We start from the raw sequence: 23,415 nt of genomic DNA on the forward strand, positions 1-23,415 counted from the left end.
ACACCAGTTTGCCTACAGAGCAAACCGATCCACGGAAGACGCTGTAGCCACAGCACTCCATGCTGCATTAACTCACCTGGAAGAGCATGGTAGCTATGTGCGGATGCTCTTCGTGGATTACTGCTCAGCTTTTAACACCATCCTTCCACACAAACTGGTGGCCAAGCTACAAGACCTGGGGCTTCCATACAGCACCTGCATGTGGATCAATAGCTTCCTCTCGGGCCGTAGACAGAGAGTCAGAGTTGGCCATCACACATCCTCAGCCCTGAGTCTCAGCACTGGCTCACCCCAGGGCTGTGTGCTCAGTCCACTGCTCTACTCTCTCTACACACACGACTGCACTCCTCGCCACCACAGCAACATCTTTGTGAAATTTGCAGATGACACCACAGTGGTGGGGCTCATTTCCAAGGGAGACGAGTCTACGTACAGAGACGAGGTGGAGCAGCTGACGTCATGGTGTAAGGCCAATAACCTCCTCCTCAACACTTCAAAAACCAAAGAACTCATAATAGACTTCAGAAGGAAAAAGGCAGAGATCCAACCACTATTCATAAATGGGGACTGTGTAGAAAGGGTGGCAAGCTTCCGCTTCCTGGGAGTCAATATAGAGGAGAACCTTTCCTGGAGTGTGAACACCTCCGAGCTGCTGAAAAAGGCCCAACAGAGACTGTACTTCCTGAGAATTCTCAGGAGGAATAACATCACACAGAGACTGCTGGTGTCCTTCTACAGAGCCACCATTGAGAGTGTTCTAACTTACTGCATATGCATCTGGTACACTAGTTGCACAGGGGCTCAGAGGAAAGCACTCCAAGGGATCATTAACACCGCCCAAAAGATCACTGGCTGCCCTCTCCCCACACTGGAAGTTCTACACAACGCCCACTGTTTTAAAAAGGCCCAAAACATCATAAAAGACACCTCACATCCTGGCCACTCCCTGTTCGAACTGTTGCCCTCAGGCAGACGGTACAGGGCAATCAGAGCAAGGACTAATAGACTCAAACACAGCTGTTATCCAACTGCAATAACACATCTGAATACTACAAAAAAATGTCCATCACGCCACTCTTGTGTTAATCTATGCACGGTCTGAAGCATGTGTGTGGGAATGTATGTGAATGTTTTACTGTTATATCTTATTAGTATTTTAAGTATTCTATCTATTTTATTTATTGAATTTTATTGTTTTATTTATATTTTGATATTGCTAGGGATGATGCAATGATCGGGGACCATTCTTAATTTCGTTGTTCTCATGACAATGACAATAAAGTTTCTGATTCTGATTCTGAAATGTCCAGCTATTCAAAAATAGGGCATTCTGCACAATGAGTACTTTTTGGTACTTGAAGTATATTTTGATGCTGATGCTTCAGGGCATTGTGCTGCATTGTCGAAGCTCTCTGGGCTTCCGGTTAGAACGACCTCACAGTGTTTTATTTTGATCTGGTGTAAAGTGCATTGTGCAGAAATGACAGCATGATAGTCACATGATAAAACTGACTTCTCTTTTTTTTTTTTTTAATTTTACTGGGTGTGCATCTTGTTCAAATGTCTTTTTCAGCATTTGTACATAAATATTCTGTATATAAATATTTGATTTTCATTTATTTTACAGAGTCCTTTATTTTGTTTCACAAATATGACATTCATGTCAAATGACATCTGCAGACTTTATAATGACCAGCAGGGGGCAGTGTATTGCAGTCTATGAGAACATTTACTGAGACCTGTTTCATGCACTAGTTTCATGTCTCATTGAATCCAACATGATGTTGATTTTGTAAATTAAGGTCACATCTTCATCACATCTAATTTCAAAACACTGATCAATTTAAAAAAAAATGAATTCCATACCAATTGCAGGAATAAAATAGGAATAAATAACAAACGAGAAATACATACAAAACAAGAGAAAGGCACACATGAGAGAACAGGTCACATGACAGCACAGCATTATCTACCCACAATTTGAACTAAATAACAGATAGCACAGGCAATGAAAACAAACGGAAATCAGAATAAATTTAAAAACTTTTATTGATGTTAACTTGAAGTGCTGAATTAGCCCTGTTGTCAGTTCAAATCACTTCAATCTATAGCGCACTTTAAGGTCTTTAGACCTTAAAAAGGAATACACTGCAAGGTAAGCTTGCAGCATCTTACTTTAAGGTCAACTGTGAAACTTTGTGGAAAGCCTGAGACAAGTTGATGAGTCAGTGAAGCGCACTTCCTTCTGATGACGGCTATACTGAGGTGAGTTTTTAAGCATATCCTGAACTTTATTCATTATTAGACTTCTGACACCTGGCAAATAAACTCTCACGCGATATGAGAACATAACAGCAAAAAGCCAGTAGCTGGTACATGAATGGATAAAAATTGGATCCCTCTTATATTACGTTGTTTTGAACCTAACCGCATCCACTGAATTAATGCAGTTTTCAGGACAGTAAAAACAGAGAACTCTGATATACACAATTTCTGATTGCTGATAGTGTTTCTTAATGCAAAATGGGCTTCCATTTAAAATGCAATTGCTTTATGTTCGATCTTTAGTGAAGAAGGGTCATTTTTGATTCTGTGGACAAGGGATGCAAATGGAATGTGAAGGCAACAGGTAGTAGGGTGAATTAGGGTTTCGTGTGGTCTTCAGTGCATGAATTTTATTGCCACTTTATTTCAACTTTTTATTAATGTACTCAAAAGAAAAACAAGAACCACAAAGGAGATTCTTGTGATTCTTGTTTGTGCTATCTGTTTGTGAAAGAAAGCACATTTTACCACATCATACTGTGTTTGCTGCCATTTATTTTACTCGTCCTGCCTGAGTGTCTGGGCTGCGTTTGTCTGTGCACCTTTGTTCTGGCCTTCTGCTGATGGGTTTCACATGCTGGGCTTTCCCTCTTGGTCCACACCCAGCAGCCTGCTGCTGACCACACACAGCCTACAACTGATCCATCCATGCATCCATCCATGCATGCATGGCCTGGTTATTGTTGAGTTATCACCTCCAGCTCCTTGCTCATAACCAGGTAGATACTGGGCTGGGCCTGATCTCTGAGCTCAATAACAATGACAAAAATGCCAAACACTTTACTCTTCATGGTAAAAAATGTTTATAATACAGTAAAAACTGGATGTAGCCAAAATCAGTGTTTTATATACAGTGTAAGTGAACAACATTGCTACACTGCTGGTGTTTGATTGATAGAGGCTTTCTTTATAAGAACTATGATATCATTTCTTTTGCTGATTAACAGTTTTTATATAATTTTTATATCATATATAGCTTTCAAGAAGCCAAAGATCACTGGACGAAAAGACTACAGACCTCTGGCTCTGACATCTGGTCAGGAAGTCTTTTGAGCGCCTGGTTCTCTCCTATCTTAAGACCCTCACGGCCCCCCTCCTGGACCCCCTGCAGTTTGCATACAGAGCCAACAGGTCTGTAGACGATGCCATCAACATGGCCCTACACTTTGTCCTGCAGAATCTATGCTAGGATCCTGTTTGTGGACTTCAGCTCTACCTTCAACACCATCCTTTCAGACCTTCTTCAAGGATTGCTTTCCCAGATGAATGTGCCTGATCCCATCTGCCGGTGGATCACTGACTTCCTGACGGACAGGAAGCAACCAGTGAGGCTGGGGAAGAATGTCTTGGACTCCCGGACCATCAGCACGAGCTCCCCTCAGGGCTGTGTTCTTTCTTCTATGCCCTTCTCCCTGTACACCAACTGCCGCACCTCCAACCAGCAGTCTGTCAAATTAATTAAGCTTGCAGATGACACCACCATTATTGGACTCCTCTCAGACGGGGATAAGTCTGCCTACAGGATGGAGGCTGAACATCTGGTGTCCTGATGCAGCCGCAACAACCAGGTGCTGAATAAGTGTTATTTTCATTTACCACTGGCCCAAGTACATTTTTATTGGCTTGTGAACAAAGCTGTAGTTTTTGTATTTTTAAATATTAATGCAATTTAATTGACACATTATTTATATTATTTCACTTTCAATGTGAAAAATGCTGTAAAAACGTTGAAAATAATGGTCACCCCTGTTCGCTGCAATGTAAAATAGTACAACTGCTGTCAGCCTTCATTAAGTTGCATCATTTAAACATTTGCATATTTTTATTCAACTTCTGCAGGATGCTTTGATGAAAGACTCCCTTTTCCCAAGTAGAGGCTTTACTAGAGGTCACAGGAACAGCGCTGCTGTTTTGGATGCGGAAAAATGTTGTCTTTCACTCTACCTGAGCTCAGTGTTTCAGTAAGGGCTCCGCCTCATTGTAGCTGACGCTGAAATGTTTGTGTGGGTTGCCATGACAACACCAGAAGTGCATCTGAGATCGTGCCCAAATTCATGGGCTGCATCCTCCTGAGGACTCGGTGTTCTGACAAAACGTCTTACTTTGGCAAAACGTCCTACCGTAAGTAGTTCATGCATTCTCGGCGGCTCTAGTGACCCTCGAATTCTCGGCTAGCTATCGAGGTGGTGGATAACATACGTCTCCCCCACAAGAGCACGAATCTACAACTTTTCTACTACTGTTTTTACAAGGCGTACACGGTAAAAACATTATGCTGTTATTTGTTAAGCACTTGTGCACCTTGTGAAAAGAAATAAGTGGCTGAGATGGATGTCATATGTGCTATTGATATTATTTTACTCGTTTCTAGTTTTCACGGTGCTCCATGATTGTGAGAGGAATAAAAAGGAATTGTGGACATCAGTACGAAGCATGGATTCTTTTGACCAGAGTAGATACACTGGTCCCTTGAATATACTAATCTTTTTGAGGTGGGTGACTGTTCCTGTGTATTTACAGAAACAATGGTTGTGATAACCTCAGCTGTTTCAGAGGGTGACTGTTCGTTGCTTTGCGCACTTTTAAATCTGTATACAATGGTTTGTTCCCTTTTTGTGTTCTGAGGTTTAAACAAAGATGTACTAGATGTATTATACCGGTCCCTCGAATCTACAAATCTTTTAGATGTGGATGACTGTTCATTTTCATCTGGAATTGTCCACCCCTGTTCTACATGCTTCTGAGGGAAACCTCACACTGAAGATTGGCAAGATGGCGCCGGTGTGTGTGGCTGCTCGTCTGTCACTGCCAAGTTTGTTCCTGTTTATGTTATTTTTAATTTGTGTCATTCATGAAACAAAGTCTCTGCTGAGGTATGATCGCCAGACACTATTGGACCTCAAACCTGTGGTCCAAAATATTGTGTCCTTTGGAGCTGGTGGGCAGCAACCCCTGCCCCCATTTGCATCGGAAACCCCGGGTTACCTGTACCGGGTTCCCACGCTACCTTCCCGGCGAAAGCGTCCTCGTCGCCGGGGTAAACGAAGCGGTCGCCTGGTGAAGCTAAAGTTTTACCTAAAGAATTATTCTGCTGTTTTCCGACCAGTGCATGGATTCTTGCCAAGGCTGTTTGCGTCTCGGCGTTTTCTGGATCCTGTTGATACCTGTTTGGTGCCTGTGGTCGGCTTTGATGATGATGCTCCTCGGCCTCGCTGCCCATGCCCTCCCAGGCTAAACCTCCGCTGTCAACATTATCGGAATCTGAGATCGCTGCGGCGGGTTTCTGGACCTCCTGAACCCCGAGCGCCAACTCCAGCTCCAGCTAGGATTGGCCTGGTGAACGCCAGATCACTTTTAAACAAAACTTTTATTCTTCGGGACTTCTTCAGTTCCCGTGATCTGGATTTTCTGTGTGTGACTGAGACGTGGCTGAGTGTTGGTGAGTCCAGTGTTCTATCTGAACTTTTACCTGTGGATTGTTGCTATTTTAACTCGCCACGGACGTCAGGCAGAGGTGGAGGCACAGTGACTGTTTACAAAAAGGATTTTAAATGTAAGCAGTGTTTTCTACAGCCTTCGTTCTCCAGCTTTGAACTTACCTCATTTGAGGTGAGTCGTACAAACCCGATTTTCTGCGCTGTCATCTATCGCCCCCCGAAATACAATAAGAACTTCATAAACGACTTTTCTGATTTTTTTAGCTGGGATTATGCCCAACTATGATAGTGTTCTTATTGTTGGAGATTTTAATATACATGTATGCTGTCCTGATAAGCCACTGGTAAAGGACTTTTTAAGCCTTATTGACTCTTTTAGCCTGGTACAGTCCGTACGTGGCCCTACACATGAGCACGGACACACACTGGACCTTGTTCTGTCATATGGTCTGCCTGTCACTGACTTGGAGATTTGTGACTGTGCACTCTCAGATCATATGCCTGTGTTATTCAACGTTGGTTTGACATATACCGCAGTTAAACCTGGCGCTGCTACTCGGTGCTGTCGGGTTATTAACCCCGCCACTGCTGCGCAGTTTTCTGCTGCTTTTAATCAGCTCGGCGGGCCTTCTGACTTTGTTTCCTCTGACACAGAAGACCTACATTCCTGGTTTAATTCTTGCTGTCAAAAAATCATGGACTCTGTGGCTCCTTTAAAAACCAGGCAGCTTAAGGCTAAACCTGAGCCTTGGTTTAATGAGAGCAGTCGTGCTGTTAAGAGGGAATGTCGTCGAGCAGAACGGAGGTGGAAAAAGGATAAACTGCATGTATCATTTCAAATTCTCAAAGACTGCTGGCATCGCTACCAGAACAACGTTAAAGAGGCAAAAAGGGAATATTTTGCAAATATTATTTCTTCCAACTGTCATAACCCACGTGTGTTATTTAGGACCATTGACACTGTTCTTAATACTCCTTTGAATGTCTGTTTGGAAGTTTCTCCTGAGATTTGCAATGATTTTCTGAACTTTTTTATTGAAAAGGTTGTCACCATCAGGGCTCTTATCACAGCTCCTGACTCTGACCCCTCTGTCTCTGTCCCTTGCGCTGCTGTTTTCACTCAGTTTGAGCTTGTGACGCTCTCCTCTTTAGAGGATGTGGTTCGCCATATTAAGCCCACAGGTTCCCCACGGGATCCTGTCCCTCCACAATTCTTTAAAGAAATTTTTCCTAGTATACAACAGTATGTCCTTGACATTATTAACAGCAGTCTGTCTTCTGGTGTGGTTCCTGCAAATTTCAAACATGCAGTAGTACAGCCACTGCTTAAGAAACCTGGCCTTGATCACACAGTTTTAGCGAACTATAGGCCTATTTCCAAGCTGCCTTTAGTCTCCAAGGTTTTAGAGAAAATTGTTTTTAGTCAACTGAAAGATTTTCTAGATGAAAATGGAATCTTTGAGGTTTTTCAGTCAGGTTTTAAAACCCTTCACAGCACAGAATCTGCATTACTAAGGGTTTTTAATGACATCCTTCTGGCATGTGATTCTGGTAACCATGTTGTTCTTGTCTTGCTTGACCTAACTGCTGCCTTTGACACAGTAGACCACAATATTTTAATTTCTCGATTACATGATGTAGTGGGTATTGGTGGCACTGCACTCAATTGGTTTAGGTCTTATTTGTCAGATAGAACTTTCTCTGTCAGCCTTCTCGGTTACGAATCGTCTTCTGCTCCTCTGTCATGTGGTGTCCCACAGGGCTCAATTTTAGGGCCACTGCTCTTTTCTCTGTATCTACTGCCTCTGGGTTCTATCCTTAGAAGGCATGGGATCTCATTTCACTGTTATGCCGATGACTGCCAAATTTATTTGACACTAAAACGCAAGGATGCCATCTCCATAAAACCTCTCTTGACATGTCTAGATGACATTAAAGCTTGGTTGGCTCGAAACTTTTTAAATTTTAATAAAAAGAAAACAGAAGTGTTGGTGTTTGGACCCAGTGGTCCCTGTGAGTCCTCCTCTGTTGTTTTAGGATCCCTGGAAGTCTATTTTAAATCTGTTGTTACTGACCTTGGTTTTAAGTTGGACAGTGATTTTAAATTGGACAACCAAATCAGAGCAGTGGTGAAGTCCAGTTTTTATCATTTAAGGCGACTGGCAAGACTAAAATCTTTTCTTTCGAGGCAGCACCTTGAAACAGTGATCCATGCTTTTATTTCTTCCCGCCTGGACTACTGTAACTCACTTTATGTGGGGGTCAGTCAGTTATTGCTCTCACGTCTGCAGCTGGTTCAAAATGCGGCTGCACGACTCCTAACAGGAACTCGAAAGAGAGAGCATATAACCCCCGTGCTGGCCTCTCTGCACTGGCTGCCTGTGTCTTTTAGAGTTAATTTTAAAATTCTTATGTTTGTTTTTAAATGTCTACACAGTCTTGCCCCGCCTTACCTCTCTGAGCTTCTTCATCCCCACATACCCTGTCGGTCTCTCAGGTCAGCTGACCAGCTGCTCCTGGAGGTACCGAGATCCAGGAGGAAGCTCAGAGGGGACAGGGCCTTCTCTATTGTGGCTCCAAAATTATGGAATAATTTGCCCATGCATGTTAGAGAGGCCCCTTCACTGTCCACTTTTAAATCACGTCTTAAAACCCACTTTTATTCCTTGGCTTTTAACCTCAGTGAGACTTAGTTTCTTTTTTAATGCAGTAGTTATTTAATTAATGATTTCACTCTTCTTTTATTTGTTTTTTATTTATATCTCATGTAATTTTATTTTACAGTTCCAATGTACAGCACTTTGTGTCAGCTGTGGTTGTTTTAAAGTGCTTTATAAATAAAGTTGATGATGATGATGATGATGTGTTTACAGAAACACTGGGTGTTGGAACCTCAGTAGTTTCTTTTTGGCTGACAGACTCTGGAGCTGTACAAGAGGAATAAAGAGCTGCAATGCTTTTGTGAACCTGACCTGGGAAGGGAGAGAAATATATTTTTGTTTTGTTTTTGTTTGTCTTCTTGTTTTATTTGATTCCTTGTGGGATTTGGATCCAACAAGTAAAGTATGCATATTATGCACACACTCAAACACACATGCAGCTATTACCATTTCTTGTATTCTTGAATAAAGACATTGATCTGACACATTTAAAATGCAGCCAATTGTTTTTATTGTTATATTATTAAGAAAAAAGAAAAGGTGGGGGGGGGGGGATGTAAAGAAGAGCTTAAAGGAAAGGGCTAGAGGAGAGAAAACCCCAACAATTAGCAGGGCATTTTTTTACTTGGACAAATTGTTAATAAAGTTTCCATATCTGTAACAATGATGACAGTATAATTGTTTATAAACAATTATATTGACAATTATATGTGTCCAGTATGTTGGCTCATTTTCTTTTACTTTTTGCATTTGAAAATAAAAGTTGGGCTGATTTTGACACCATTACAAGAAGTGTTGTTAATGATTCTTTTTGAATTAAAATCAGGTTACCACAAATTGTTTTTTAATTTAATTTCATTTGAAATGTTTGTCAGTGGGTAAACAATTCGTAATGCAAAGTCAGAAACATCGAGTTATTCTTGTACTGCATGCTTGCAATAAATAAGTTGTCCTAACAGTCAGTCAAAGGAGCTTGGAAAGAAAAGCGTCTGGACTTCTTTGAGTTGAAGTGACTGATATATATATTTTTTGTCTGTTTGTTTTGTTGGTTTTTGTTTTTTGCCCTTTATCACCATTCCTCTTCCCTGCTGTTTTTCTTTCCCTCTTTCTTTCTCCCCTTTCTTTCCCCCAGTCATGTCTGTCCTATGTGTAGCAAGTGAAAATAAAATAAACAAGAAAAACAAAGGTGAATCAAATAGACCAATACGGCAAGGCCGGGATGGTCCATTTGGTAAAGTAAATCCGTTAGTTATATTTAACATAATGTTAAATGGCAACATTCTGTTTACAATGTTACCATTTTACATTGTGTTAAATGGTAACATTCTGTTTACAATGTTACCATTTTACATTGTGTTAAATGGTAACATTCTGTTTACAATGTTACCATTTTACATTGTGTTAAATGGTAACATTCTGTTTACAATGTTACCATTTTACATTGTGTTAAATGGTAACATTCTGTTTACAATGTTACCATTTTACATTGTGTTAAATGGTAACATTCTGTTTACAATGTTACCATTTTACATTGTGTTAAATGGTAACATTCTGTTTACAATGTTACCATTTCACATTGTGTTAAATGGTAACATTCTGTTTACAATGTTACCATTTTACATTGTGTTAAATGGTAACATTCTGTTTACAATGTTACCATTTAACATTATGTTAAATGGTAACATTATGTTTACAATGTTACCATTTAACATTATGTTAAATGGTAACATTATGTTTACAATGTTACCATTTACATTATGTTAAATGGTAACATTCTGTTTACTATGTTACCATTTTACATTATGTTAAATTGTCAGTAGGCCTGGTACCGGAACCGGTACTGGACCCCCTTTTACTTTCAGCCATCAGAAGAGGGTACACTGTGGTCATAACAATACTCAGACTGTAGCATTTAAAGGTCCCAAAGTGTACCAGGAAAATATCCCCCGCACGATTACACCAGCAGCCTGAATTGTGAATGTGAGGGAGGATGGATCCATGCTTTCATGTTGTTCACTCCAGGCTGATATAAAAATGATATAACTAATACTACTTCTACTAATAATGACAATAACAACAAAATAATAATAATGATGTCAAAAATACCAGTAATAATAATAACAATAACAACATAAACAACAACATTACTACTAATAATAATAAAGATAAACAAATGTATTAAAAAATTAATAATGATAATAATAATAATAATAAAACTGATCATAACAGTAACAATATCAATCATAACAACAACAGTACTAACAACAATAATAACAATAACAATGAAGGTGTTGCTGCAGATCTGAGTCCCGACTCTGCTGCCTTTCTAGTGCGGCAAAGAAAGTAAGAAATAGAAAAAGAAAAACACAAATAAACTGAGTGTGAGGGTTTTTCTACAAGTTACACTGAATATTTGCACAGACATGCTGACTGTTTGCTGGGAGACGTCACCTGTCTTTTATAGAATAGCAGGTAAGCTGTTCTCTGCCGCTGCTCACACACAGACTCACACGTGGTCTGGCAGACCAACTCGTCATCGTACGTGAGCCGGCTGTCTGTGACGTCGTCTCTTCCGCTCATCTGGTGAACGCCGTCACAGACGTAATGTCCTGAGAGGAGAAGGCGCACTTATTAACGTCTCATAAACTTTCAAAGCTGACCTGCATTCAGCACATGTGTCTGAAAGCACCCACTCACCGCTGTAAGCTGAGGAGCCCAAACGACTGATCACGCTGACCAACAAATAGCGAGCAGTTTACTGGGAGAGGGCAGCGGCACCACCCGTTAGCTTAGAAATGGGCTCCATCCATACTTGAAATGAACGGTGTGCCTTTTCCCTTACCTCTTCAGTAAAGGCTGTGTCCTGGCTGATCACCAGCTGCTGTGTCAGAACAATGGGGCTGTTCTTCTTCTCCACGGTGAACGATGGAGTGAACGTAAACCACTTCAGCTGGAGGATCAGCACACTGAAAGAGATGAGACAAAGAGGAGAGGCTCAAAGGAAGACGCAAGGAGGACATGACATGAACAAAACTGACACCGACTGAACTGTGGTGGTTTGAGGCCTTTGGGGACCGATTTGAGGTTACTCACTTTGGCAGGTTCAAGAACAACAGCTCCTCTTTGATCTTCTTAGCTCCGCACTGGCATTCGTAGTCCAACAGGCCGCCCTGCAGCAGGGAGCAGGAGGAACAGGTGCATTAGAGTTAAACTCTTTTACAGATGAATTCACATATTCGTGGGAGCAAGCCTGTTCACAGAATAGAGTCTAAACGAGCTCTTACTTTCAGACTCCAGCCCCGCCCTTCAGCAGCTCCGCAGCATCCTGCTGGCTGGCACAACCTTGCCATTGGCTGCTGCCAGGGACTCAACAGGTTAGAACAAAAATATAAATATTATATCTGAGTTCTTATGTGGACCCGCCTTCCAGACACAACGTCACCTTACATGAATGTCCACAGGTTAGCGGCCCTCGCTCTGCTGGTCCTCCAAAGTAAGAAAAAATGAGAAAAAATAAGGAGCAGACCAAGCAAAAGAGGGTATTTAAAGAGACAGTGCTCTTAAGGTGCATTTTTGGCGAGTTTTATTATCTAAATGTCATTGTGTCACTTTCTTATGAGGCTTCAGTGAACTGAAAAAGCTTCTGGGATGAGAAGCGAAACGTCTTCAAAAAAGTTAAAGAAGTCCGGTTGCTTTTTTCCCCCAAGCTCCTTAGAGTTCTCTGAAAATGGTCAGGTAGAAGGACTGGACTGAAAATGAGTAAAAAAGCAGCCAAAGCCCAAGGAAGTTGAAAGACTGGAAACTATTGCTGAGGTCATGTCAGTGTAAAAAGTTACCTACAAGTCTGGCACCTTGGAAGCAAAACATAAAGAAATAAGGTGTAAGGCCAAATGTTTGGTCCTGCAGCCAACCGGACCATGAAATATAGAGCACAGGTGAACAAAGTGAGGCAGCAGTTTGCTGATTTCCACCTTGTGCCTTTCATGTTGATCAGCTTAGTAGTTTGCCAGCTTTCTAGCTGTTAAAGACTTTTGGCGAGAGGTTATTCATATTTGAACTCTAATTGAACCCCTCTTTTTTTTACTGTTTTTTTGTTTGTTTGTTTTGGGGGGTTTTTGTTGTCTTAGATGGCCTGACTCAGCAGGTGGGGGCAGTTTCTGAGTTTACCTTCGTTCAAACAGTGCAGAAATGGTTTCGCTATGCTCCAGACCGGATGGGTGGTGCAGGACGCCCGATATCCAGCCCCGTTATGGAGTAAACTAAAAACAGTAAATAATACATTTAACAAACAAGCAAGCTCTAAATTCAAGCGGAGAGACAGCAGACATAGCCGCACCATTCCAGGGATTTTTGGTTAGCATGAGGGGTCTAGCCAGGACCCTTACTGGATACTGGGTGGGAATCGAACGTGCGACTCCAAAGATGTGTAGTATTACCACTACACTATCCAGCTGCGCTACACTATCCAACAAAAAAAGTTTTTAGAAAATTTGATAAAGTCTGATGCTTAATATTGTAGGGATATTAATCTCCCTATGATATTAATACGGATTAATAACACAGAGAAGTCATACTTCTGTTATGACAGAATTAATTGGGTAAATTATATTTACAATTGTAACATTGTAAACTTAATGTTACGATTTTACATCATGTTGCAATTTAACATAATGTGAAATTGTAACATTGTAAACATAATGTTACAATTTTACAATTGTAACATCCATCCATCCATCCATCCATCCATCTTCATCCGCTTTATCCGAGGTCGCGGGGGCAGCAGCCTAAGCAAAGAGGCCCAGACCTCCCTCTCCCCAGCCACCTCCTCCAGCTTATCCGGGGGAACACCAAGGCGTTCCCAGGCCAGCCGAGAGATATAATCTCTCCAGCGTGTCCTGGGTCTGCCCCGGGGCCTCCTCCCGGTGGGACATGCCTGGAACACCTCACCCAGGAGGCGCCCAGGGGGCATCCTTGTCAGATGCCCGAACCACCTCAGCTGGCTCCTTTCGATGTGGAGCAGCAGCTGCTCTACTCTGAGCCCCTCCCGGACGGCCGAACTTCTCACCCTATCTCTAAGGGAGAGGCCAGCCACCCTTCGGAGGAAGCTCATTTCTGCCGCTTGTATACGCGATCTCGTTCTTTCGGTCACTACCCACAGCTCGTGGCCATAGGTGAGGGTAGGGATTGTAACATTGTAAACATAATACAATTTTACATTATGTTACTGTCAGAGTCGGACGGTGCCCCGACCGGTCGACCTGTGTGTGTGTGTTTTTTTGTTCTCCTCTCTCGCTCCGCTTTTTCTCCGCTGCGATTGTTACCTCCGACCCGTAAGTGCTGCCACTCTGAGCTGCCTAATAAGCCTGGACGCGATCGAGACGGAGAGACGGAAGGGGACACTTCACTGATTCTAGGGAGTTTTGTGGACACACGAGGGGAGACGGGGAGAGGAGCACTGAAGGGACTTGCACTGTGGATAACTGTGGATTGATTTTGGCTTCACTGTAAATAAAGACACTGTTCAACTTAAACGAGAAGTCCGCGTCTAGGTTCGCTAACTCACCACCCTTAACAGCTACAATTTAACATCATGTAAAATTGTAACATCATGTTACAATTTGTAAATTGTAACATTGTAAACATAATGTTACTGTTGAGCTAGTTAATAGGTATGCCCTCGTTGTCATCTGTTGTGATTTTATTTTGAAAGGATGCTTCCTGTTATGCTGCAGAGTGCACGCGAGAGTTCAATAATAAAAACTAAGTGTTGTTCCGGTGAAAAGCCGATGCCCCACGTGTGATTATTCCTCCGTCTAGACAATATAAGTATCTTCAATATTCATGCAGATTCCGCTGGAAGACCCGTCTCTGCTAACAGGTTATGGGCCCAGGAAAACATTGAAGCTACGCCAGGGGAAAGTTTACCACCAGAAAAGTCGCAAAGTACAGCGTGTTCGGTGAGGGCTAGCGTGCTAAGTTAGCACCATGAATAAGCGTGCTGGTGAACCCAGTGGCCGATGGGCAAGGTTGGTTTTTGACGGAGATGAGAAGAATTATGAACTGTGGGAGACAAAATTTTTGGGACATCTTAGATTACAAGGTCTAAAAGACACAATATTGAAAAGTGATGACGACGATGAGGACGACGAAGATAAGAATGCCCAGGCCTATGCAGAGTTAATACAGTTCCTGGATGATAAGAGTTTGTCGCTCGTGATGAGAGAAGCTGCCGATGATGGACGCGAGGCACTGAAAATTTTAAGAGACTATTATGCAGGAAAAGGTAAACCAAGAATTATCAGCCTTTATACCGAACTGACTTCTCTGAAGAAAGCAAGCAGTGAGAGCGTCACGGAGTACATCATACGCGCAGAGACATTTATTACAGCCCTGAGAAATGCTGGAGAGACACTTAGTGATGGTCTGCTTGTAGCGATGGTGTTAAAAGGTTTACCAGAAACATTTAAACCTTTTTCCGTTCACATTACGCAAAGTGAATCAGAAATCAAGTTTGCGGAATTTAAAACGAAACTCCGCAGCTATGAGGACACTGAGAAAATGCGCTTAATGGAACAAGAGGATAACATCATGAAGGCGAGAGTGCAACCCAGCGTGAGACCCGCAGCAGCTGCTAATGACCACAGGAGAGACATGTCAGACATAGTCTGTTTTAAGTGTGGCCAACGGGGACACAAGGCCAGAGCATGCCGCTACAGACAGTGGTGCGGTCACTGTAGGAGCAACACCCATCGAGAGTCGACTTGCAGGAGACGACAACGGAATGATGAAGCACGCACAGCCTCGGAGGAGGGCGGCAACGCAGAGAGCGACGACACCTATGTCTTCCGGATGAGCGATGACTACGCTGCACCTCAACAGCCACAAGACATCAGGACCAAAGGCCTAATGGTGGATACTGGCGCAACATCACACATCCTGAATGATAAAACAGCGTTCAAGAAATTTAATGACGACTTCCAGCCGGGAACGCACTGTGTGGAATTAGCTGATGGCACCAGGTGTAAAGGAGTGGCTGAAGGCAGAGGAGATGCAGAGGTGTGCTTGATAGACAGCAGAGGGAGACAGTGTAAAACAACACTGAAAGACGCCCTATGCATTCCCTCATTTCCACAGAATATCTTCTCTGTGAGAGCGGCCACCACGAACGGAGCCACTATCATCTTTAAGAAAGGAAGGAACGTCCTTCAACACAGAGACGGTACAAAGTTTCACATCCATGAGCACAACAGACTTTATTACCTTGAGACTGTAAGTGAGTACGATGATAAGTGTAATAATTGTTTTGATGTGCAGACATGGCATGAAATTTTGGGACATTGCAATCATAGTGACATTCTGAAGCTACAAAATGTGGTTGAAGGTATGAAAATCAAAGGGAAAACTGACAAAGAAAGTTTGAACTGTGAGGTGTGTATTCAGGGAAAATTTGTCCAGACTAGGAATAGAAACCCTGACAGGAGAGCTGAGAAACCTCTCGAGCTGGTACATACGGATCTAGCAGGGCCGATAGATCCAGAATCACGAGATGGACACAGATATGCATTATTGTTTACCGATGACTTTTCCGGTGCAGTATTTGTATATTTTCTCAAAAACAAAAGTGAAACAATGCAAGCAACTGAAATCTTTTTGGCCGATACAGCCCCACTCGGGAAGGTAAAGTGTATCAGGTCAGACAACGGCACAGAGTTCATGGCAAAGAGTTACCAGGTATTGTTAAACAAACATGGAATAAGACATGAAACTTCAGCCCCATATTCCCCTCACCAGAATGGTACAGCGGAACGTGGCTGGAGAACACTTTTTGATATGGGGAGGTGCATGCTTATTGAGAGTGCCATACCAAAGGAATTATAGACGTATGCAGTTCAAACAGCGGCTATCGTGAGAAACAGATGCTTTAACAACCGGACAGGGTAGACACCTTACTTTTTGCTGACTGGGCGGAAGCCCAATCTATCCAGAATGCGAAAGTTTGGGTGTGAGTGTTATGCGTACAAGCAAAACAAGGGTAAGCTGGATTCTAAGTGTACAAAAGGGATTTTTGTAGGCTACGACAAAAACAGTCCAGCATACAAGGTTTATTTCCCAGACAGCGCCAAAGTGCAAAAGTTTAGGCTGGTTAAGTTTGTAACCAAACACAATGAGGAAAAGCAAACACAAACTGATACGACATCTGAGGATGAAGACATACAGGTGAGGGAGAGACCAAACGTGAACAGGGAAAGCCCCAGTACCAGTTCACAGGAACCAGATACTGACAACCAACCAGAAGTGAACAGTCAGATGCCACTTAGTGATGAGACTGAAAACTCCAGAAGGTATCCTTCTAGAACAAGAAAGAAACCAGATTATCTAAATGAATATGAGTCAGGAGAAGACATTGATGATCAAGTGCTGACTAACATAGACTACTGTTACAGACTGATAAGTAACTCACCCGTGACATTCAGTGAAGCTGCAAGGTCACCCAACTCTAGAGAGTGGAAAGCAGCTATGGATGAGAAAATGCAATCCTTAAAAGAGAACATCACCTTTACCCTAACAATCTTACCTGAGGGAAAGAAAGCAGTGGGGGGTAGATGGGTATATGTGAAGAAAAACAGTGGTGATGGATCAGAAAAATATAAAGCACGGTACGTAGCTAAAGGTTACAACCAGTGTTTTGGGATAGACTATGATGAAACTTTTTCTCCGACTGCTAACCTGACAAGCATAAGAGTATTGATGCAGTGTGCAATACAAGAAAACCTGATTTTGCATCAGATGGATGTAAAAACCGCATACTTGCATGCACCAATAGATTTTGAAGTGTATGTTGAGCAGCCAGAAGGCTATGAAGTAAAAGGAAAAACAGATGAGAAACTGGTCTACAAGCTGGAAAAGTCACTTTATGGGCTTAAACAGTCAGGCCAAAACTGGAACAGAACATTACATGACTATTTGATAGAGAACGGTTTCATGCAGAGTCCTGTAGATCATTGTGTTTACACAAGGAAAACAGGAAAAGAAAAAGTGATCATGATCATATGGGTTGATGATATTATTATTGCAGCCAGTGATGAAAGGGTTTTGAAAACTGTGAAGGAAATGCTAACTGCAAGATTCAAAATGAAAGATATGGGGAAACTCAAACATTTTCTTGGTATTGATTTTGAGCAAACCCAAGATTGTGTAAAAATGTTACAAGAGAGATATGTAGAAAACATACTGGAAAGATTTCAAATGCAAGACTGTAAACCAAGATCAACTCCTTGTGAACAAAGGTTGAACTACAATGATGATGCTGAGAAAATGAACAATGTCAGAATGTACAGAGAGGCATTAGGTAGCCTTATTTACTTGACCTCTTGCACACGACCAGATTTGAGTTTTGTTGTAAGTAAGCTGTCACAGCACTTCAAAGAACCAGCTGTGGAACATTGGACTACTGTGAAACATGTTCTAAGGTACCTGAAACAATCAAAAGACAAGACATTGTGCTACAGGAAAAGTGACAAAGATTTGAGAGTACAAGGTCACAGTGACTCAGACTGGGCTGCGGATGTGACTGACAGGAGGAGTACTACAGGTTACTGCGTAAGCCTGAATGAAGGAGGTACTTTGGTGTCATGGCGAACAAAGAAGCAGCCAACTGTTGCCTTGTCAACTTGTGAAGCAGAGTACATAGCTTTGGCAGCAACAACACAAGAATGTTTGTACTTGACACAACTGTTGCAAAGCATGTATGAGCATCAAAAGAGACCGCCAAAGATTTTTGAGGACAATCAAGGGACTATTGCATTGGCAAAGAATCCTGTTAACAGACAGAGGTGTAAGCATATCGATATCAAATATCATTTTGTGAGATCAACAGTTAATGCTGGAAATTTGATATTGGAGTATTGTCCGACAGGTCTGATGGTGGCCGATGTTATGACAAAGCCAGCAACAAAGGGGAAGTTATTGAAGTTTGAGAAATATATGTTTGGAGTGTAAACAAATAGTAAAAATAGTAAAGAAAAACTGTTTCTTTTGGAATGCATGTAAAGCTGACAACGTGAGTGCAAGTGGGGGTGTTGAGCTAGTTAATAGGTATGCCCTCGTTGTCATCTGTTGTGATTTTATTTTGAAAGGATGCTTCCTGTTATGCTGCAGAGTGCACGCGAGAGTTCAATAATAAAAACTAAGTGTTGTTCCGGTGAAAAGCCGATGCCCCACGTGTGATTATTCCTCCGTCTAGACAATATAAGTATCTTCAATATTCATGCAGATTCCGCTGGAAGACCCGTCTCTGCTAACAGTTACAATTTTATATGATGTTAAACTGTAACATAAAGTAAAATTGTAACATTATGTTTACAATGTTACAATTTTACATTATGTTAAATTGTAACATAATGCTTAACAGATAATGGTTATCCTCTTTTTATATCATACATCATTGTCTCTGTAGGAGGGTCTGGAGCACTCCCTGCTGAGCCGCTGGGTTCAGTACCTTGCAGGCAGGTCCGACGATGACTTCATCATCTCACCTGAGCTCAAAATTCTGGTGCGTGAAGGCGTCCCTCGGGAGTATCGGCAGAGAGTGTGGCGCTGTTTGGTCCGAGCCAGAACTTTGACAAGCCAAGAGTGCCACACGCAACGCTATCAGCAGGTACAGCTGTAGAGAGAGAGAGTGCTTTATCCGCACCTGAGCACAGGTGGCTCCTCCTCCTTCCTGTCGGGAATGCTGGCGAGCACTCAGTAATCCTGTTCTGTTTCCAGCTGTGTGAGAAGAGTCGGACAGCTCCTAATCCTGCCTCCAGGCAGGTCCAGCTGGACCTTCACCGAACCCTGACGACCAATCAGCACTTCTCCTCGCCGTCCAGCCCCGCCCTCCAGCCCTGCCCTCCAGCAGCTCCGCCGCATCCTTCTGGCCTTCTCCGGGCATAACCCTGCCATTGGCTACTGCCAGGTACTCAACAGGTCAGAACAAAAGTATAAATTTTATATCTGAGTTCTTATGTGGACCCGCCTTCCAGGCAGAACCTCACCTTCCATCAATGTCCACAGGTTAGCGGCCCTCGCTCTGTTGGTCCTCCAAAGTGACGAAGACGCCTTCTGGTGTCTGGTGGCAGTGGTGGAAGCCATCATGCCTCAGGACTACTACACCAAGAATCTGGTGGCCTCTCAGGTCAGCAGACACACTCACCTGCTTGCCTGCTGTGATCTGTTTTAGTGATCAGTGAGGCTGATCTCTGTGAGTCTTTGTGCTCAGGCGGACCAGCGCGTGCTGAAGGACTTCATGGCGGAGAAGCTTCCTCGCCTGGCATCTCACTTTGAGGATCACAACATTGACGTCTCTCTGGTCACCTTCAACTGGTTCCTGGTGGTTTTTGTGGAGAGTCTGCCCAGCGACATCCTGATGCCTCTGTGGGACGCCTTCCTGTATGAGGGTACCAAGGTACCATACACCCGAACACACCATGACAGAAATGCAGACAACACTTGAATGCACCACAGTAGTGTCCATGGAAACAAAAATGATTTTGTTTTCACCTTTAGATGTCTTTATTTACATTTTAGGAGTAATAAGACATTGTTTACTAAGCATGGGGAACTGTCATGTGACATGAAATAGGAGTGGGAAAGCAGATCATTCTAGTAACGACCTCACAGTCTACCACAAGCAGCGTAAATCCAGACGATGAGCGGGACAATGGCTTTGGGCTTGTTTCTGCAATGTGACAAATGCAGCACAGCTTTTACATCGTTTGTCTCAGGAAATAAAATCACAGTTCAGACACAGAAATATATACCACACAGGGATAAATGCTGACAACAGCTTCAGCCACGTAGATCCAACCCAAAAGTTTAATTTAAACTTAAAGCTCAACTACCAAGTAAGTTAATATTATCTGGCAACTGAGGAACCAAGTGGCTTATTGGAAATCGATCAGAGCTGTAATGAGTAAAGGGCCCAACTGCACCACAACTGAAAGAGTAATTTTATGACTCACCTCCTCAAAGTTTCCAATTAATTGTGTGGCGTGAGTGTCCTGTTATGAAATGCGTGTCTGTGCTGCAGGTGATCTTCAGATACACTCTGGCTCTGTTCAAATACAAAGAGGACGACATCCTGAAGATTCACGACAGCGTGGAGATCTACCAGTACCTACGCTTCTTCACAAAGACCGTCTCCAATGCCAGGTACGCACTCGCCTCCACCCGCCTTAATCTACGAGCTGTTACACTCTCAGAAGTGTAGCGGATGTAGCTGTTGAATCTTTGAGCTTCAAACCCTTTTTACTGAAATTTTGTGAGAAGTTTAAATTTCCCTGATCACAGTAACAACGATTTAAAGATTTTTAAGTATCTGCAGCTCTCGGATACATGTGGTCCAGTCAGTCCAGTATTTCCTGCTCAAACTGCAGTACCTGAAGTATCAAGCAGCATAAAACAGAAACACTCAAGCTGATCAGTTTCCAGTTCCTCTGTGTTGGTGATCGAGTCCTTTCCACCTGCGTGTGTCCATGCAGGAAGCTGACCAGCATCGCCTTCAACGACATGAACCCACTCCCCAGCCGGCTGCTGAGGAACCGGCGAGTGCTCCACCTGGAGCGCCTGCAGGCGGAGCTGCGTGAGCTGGAGGAGCAGCACAAGGAGGTCATCACAGAGAGCGTCGTACGGAAAGACAAAGAGCTCGACGTCATGGTGAGCGAGGACGACAAGGACCTCTGATCACACGGGACGCTTCAGCTGCTCACTTCGAGACGACGATGAGTTTTCCATGAGTTCAAGAGAATTTTACTAAACCGGCTGTTAACTGGTTTCCTTCACACTAAACACAGGATTGTGTCAGGTTCACCATCTCTACTAACACTACAAGGAAACAGACGCATACAGATTTAACTGCATCACATCTCTGAAACAAGCTTGCAGTAAACAAATGTGTACTGTGTTCACGTGTGTAATAAGTCAGGCTGCAGAAATGTGCAGATGTATTTCAGTGAATTCATTTGGATTAATATGTGATAGCTTATTTATTTCATTGCATCTTTTGCTTTATACCTAAAAATGCGTGACATTTCTAAATGTAGTCACATCCCTGTGAAACATGGTTGATTATCAGCTGTAGTCACAGCTGGTGATAAAGTAATTAAATGTCCAGCTATTCAAAAATAGGGCATTCTGCACAATGAGTACTTTTTGGTACTTGAAGTATATTTTGATGCTGATGCTTCAGGGCATTGTGCTGCATTGTCGAAGCTCTCTGGGCTTCCGGTTAGAACGACCTCACAGTGTTTTATTTTGATCTGGTGTAAAGTGCATTGTGCAGAAATGACAGCATGATAGTCACATGATAAAACTGACTTTTCTTTTTTTTTTTTAAATTTTACTGGGTGTGCATCTTGTTCAAATGTCTTTTTCAGCATTTGTACATAAATATTCTGTATATAAATATTTGATTTTCATTTATTTTACAGTCCTTTATTTTGTTTCACAAATATGACATTCATGTCAAATGACATCTGCAGACTTTATAATGACCAGCAGGGGGCAGTGTATTGCAGTCTATGAGAACATTTACTGAGACCTGTTTCATGCACTAGTTTCATGTCTCATTGAATCCAACATGATGTTGATTTTGTAAATTAAGGTCACATCTTCATCACATCTAATTTCAAAACACTGATCAATTTTTTTAAAAAATGAATTCCATACCAATTGCAGGAATAAAATAGGAATAAATAACAAACGAGAAATACATACAAAACAAGAGAAAGGCACACATGAGAGAACAGGTCACATGACAGCACAGCATTATCTACCCACAATTTGAACTAAATAACAGATAGCACAGGCAATGAAAACAAACGGAAATCAGAATAAATTTAAAAACTTTTATTGATGTTAACTTGAAGTGCTGAATTAGCCCTGTTGTCAGTTCAAATCACTTCAATCTATAGCGCACTTTAAGGTCTTTAGACCTTAAAAAGTAATACACTGCAAGGTAAGCTTGCAGCATCTTACTTTAAGGTCAACTGTGAAACTTTGTGGAAAGCCTGAGACAAGTTGATGAGTCAGTGAAGCGCACTTCCTTCTGATGACGGCTATACTGAGGTGAGTTTTTAAGCATATCCTGAACTTTATTCATTATTAGACTTCTGACACCTGGCAAATAAACTCTCACGCGATATGAGAACATAACAGCAAAAAGCCAGTAGCTGGTACATGAATGGATAAAAATTGGATCCCTCAGGGAGGCGCCACCACTTGATCTTCTCCACCGTCGTGGTTGGTGTTCTTCGTCGTCGTTGGCCAAGGTTGAGTCGGAGATCCATCACAAGTAGCCGATGTTGAGGGCCAATATTGGTTGATGGTATGACTTTTACGTTCGTGACTAGGCTGAGATGGGGTCTTCGGACTAGCCAGTAGTCGATTTGGGTGTCTCTGCCGCCGCTGGAGTACGTGATGAGGTGTGCCGGCTTCTTTTTGAAGAAGGTGTTGGTCATGGCAAGATCGTGGGCCTCTGCGTAGTCCAGTACCCGGCAACCCTCGTCGTTTCTGGTCCCAAATCCTTGGCCGCCATGGAATCGGTGATATCCGTCTCTCCCCTTGCCTACATGTCCATTTAGGTCGCCGCCTACCGCCACGTGTTCCTCAGGGCTAATGGTTTGCAGGTGGTCGTCGAGGGCGCGCCAGAATTCTGTCTTCTCCTCGTCGGGGCAGTTGGTCTGTGGTGCATAGCAGGAGATAATCCGTAGGACGGTCGGGTCGGCGTCGATCTTCACTGACATGATGCGATCCGATATGCGGGTAACTTCGACCACGTTGTGCCGGAGCTTTATTATTAGACTTCTGACACCTGGCAAATAAACTCTCACGCGATATGAGAACATAACAGCAAAAAGCCAGTAGCTGGTACATGAATGGATAAAAATTGGATCCCTCTTAGATTGAATTGGTTGCCCTCTTATATTACGTTGTTTTGAACCTAACCGCATCCA

At 42.6% G+C, this 23,415-nt stretch overlaps 1 protein-coding gene and 1 pseudogene across 1 annotated transcript; one reads left to right on the forward strand and one right to left on the reverse strand.

The window, feature by feature from the left end:
* Positions 1–1,609: 1,609 nt before the first annotated feature.
* On the reverse strand, positions 1,610–23,415 carry LOC113017592 (uncharacterized). The gene is made up of 2 exons (XM_026160738.1): positions 22,663–23,415; positions 1,610–2,399 (listed from the first exon to the last, which is right to left on the reverse strand). Exons 1-2 carry the CDS (start codon positions 23,410–23,412, stop codon positions 2,292–2,294), a joined length of 858 nt encoding a protein of 285 aa, XP_026016523.1. The 5' UTR covers positions 23,413–23,415; the 3' UTR covers positions 1,610–2,291.
* Positions 14,313–21,807, forward strand: LOC113017591 (uncharacterized; annotated as a pseudogene).

This window comes from Astatotilapia calliptera, unplaced genomic scaffold (genome assembly GCF_900246225.1).
Source record: "Astatotilapia calliptera unplaced genomic scaffold, fAstCal1.2 U_scaffold_155, whole genome shotgun sequence".
Lineage (NCBI taxonomy): Eukaryota > Metazoa > Chordata > Actinopteri > Cichliformes > Cichlidae > Astatotilapia > Astatotilapia calliptera.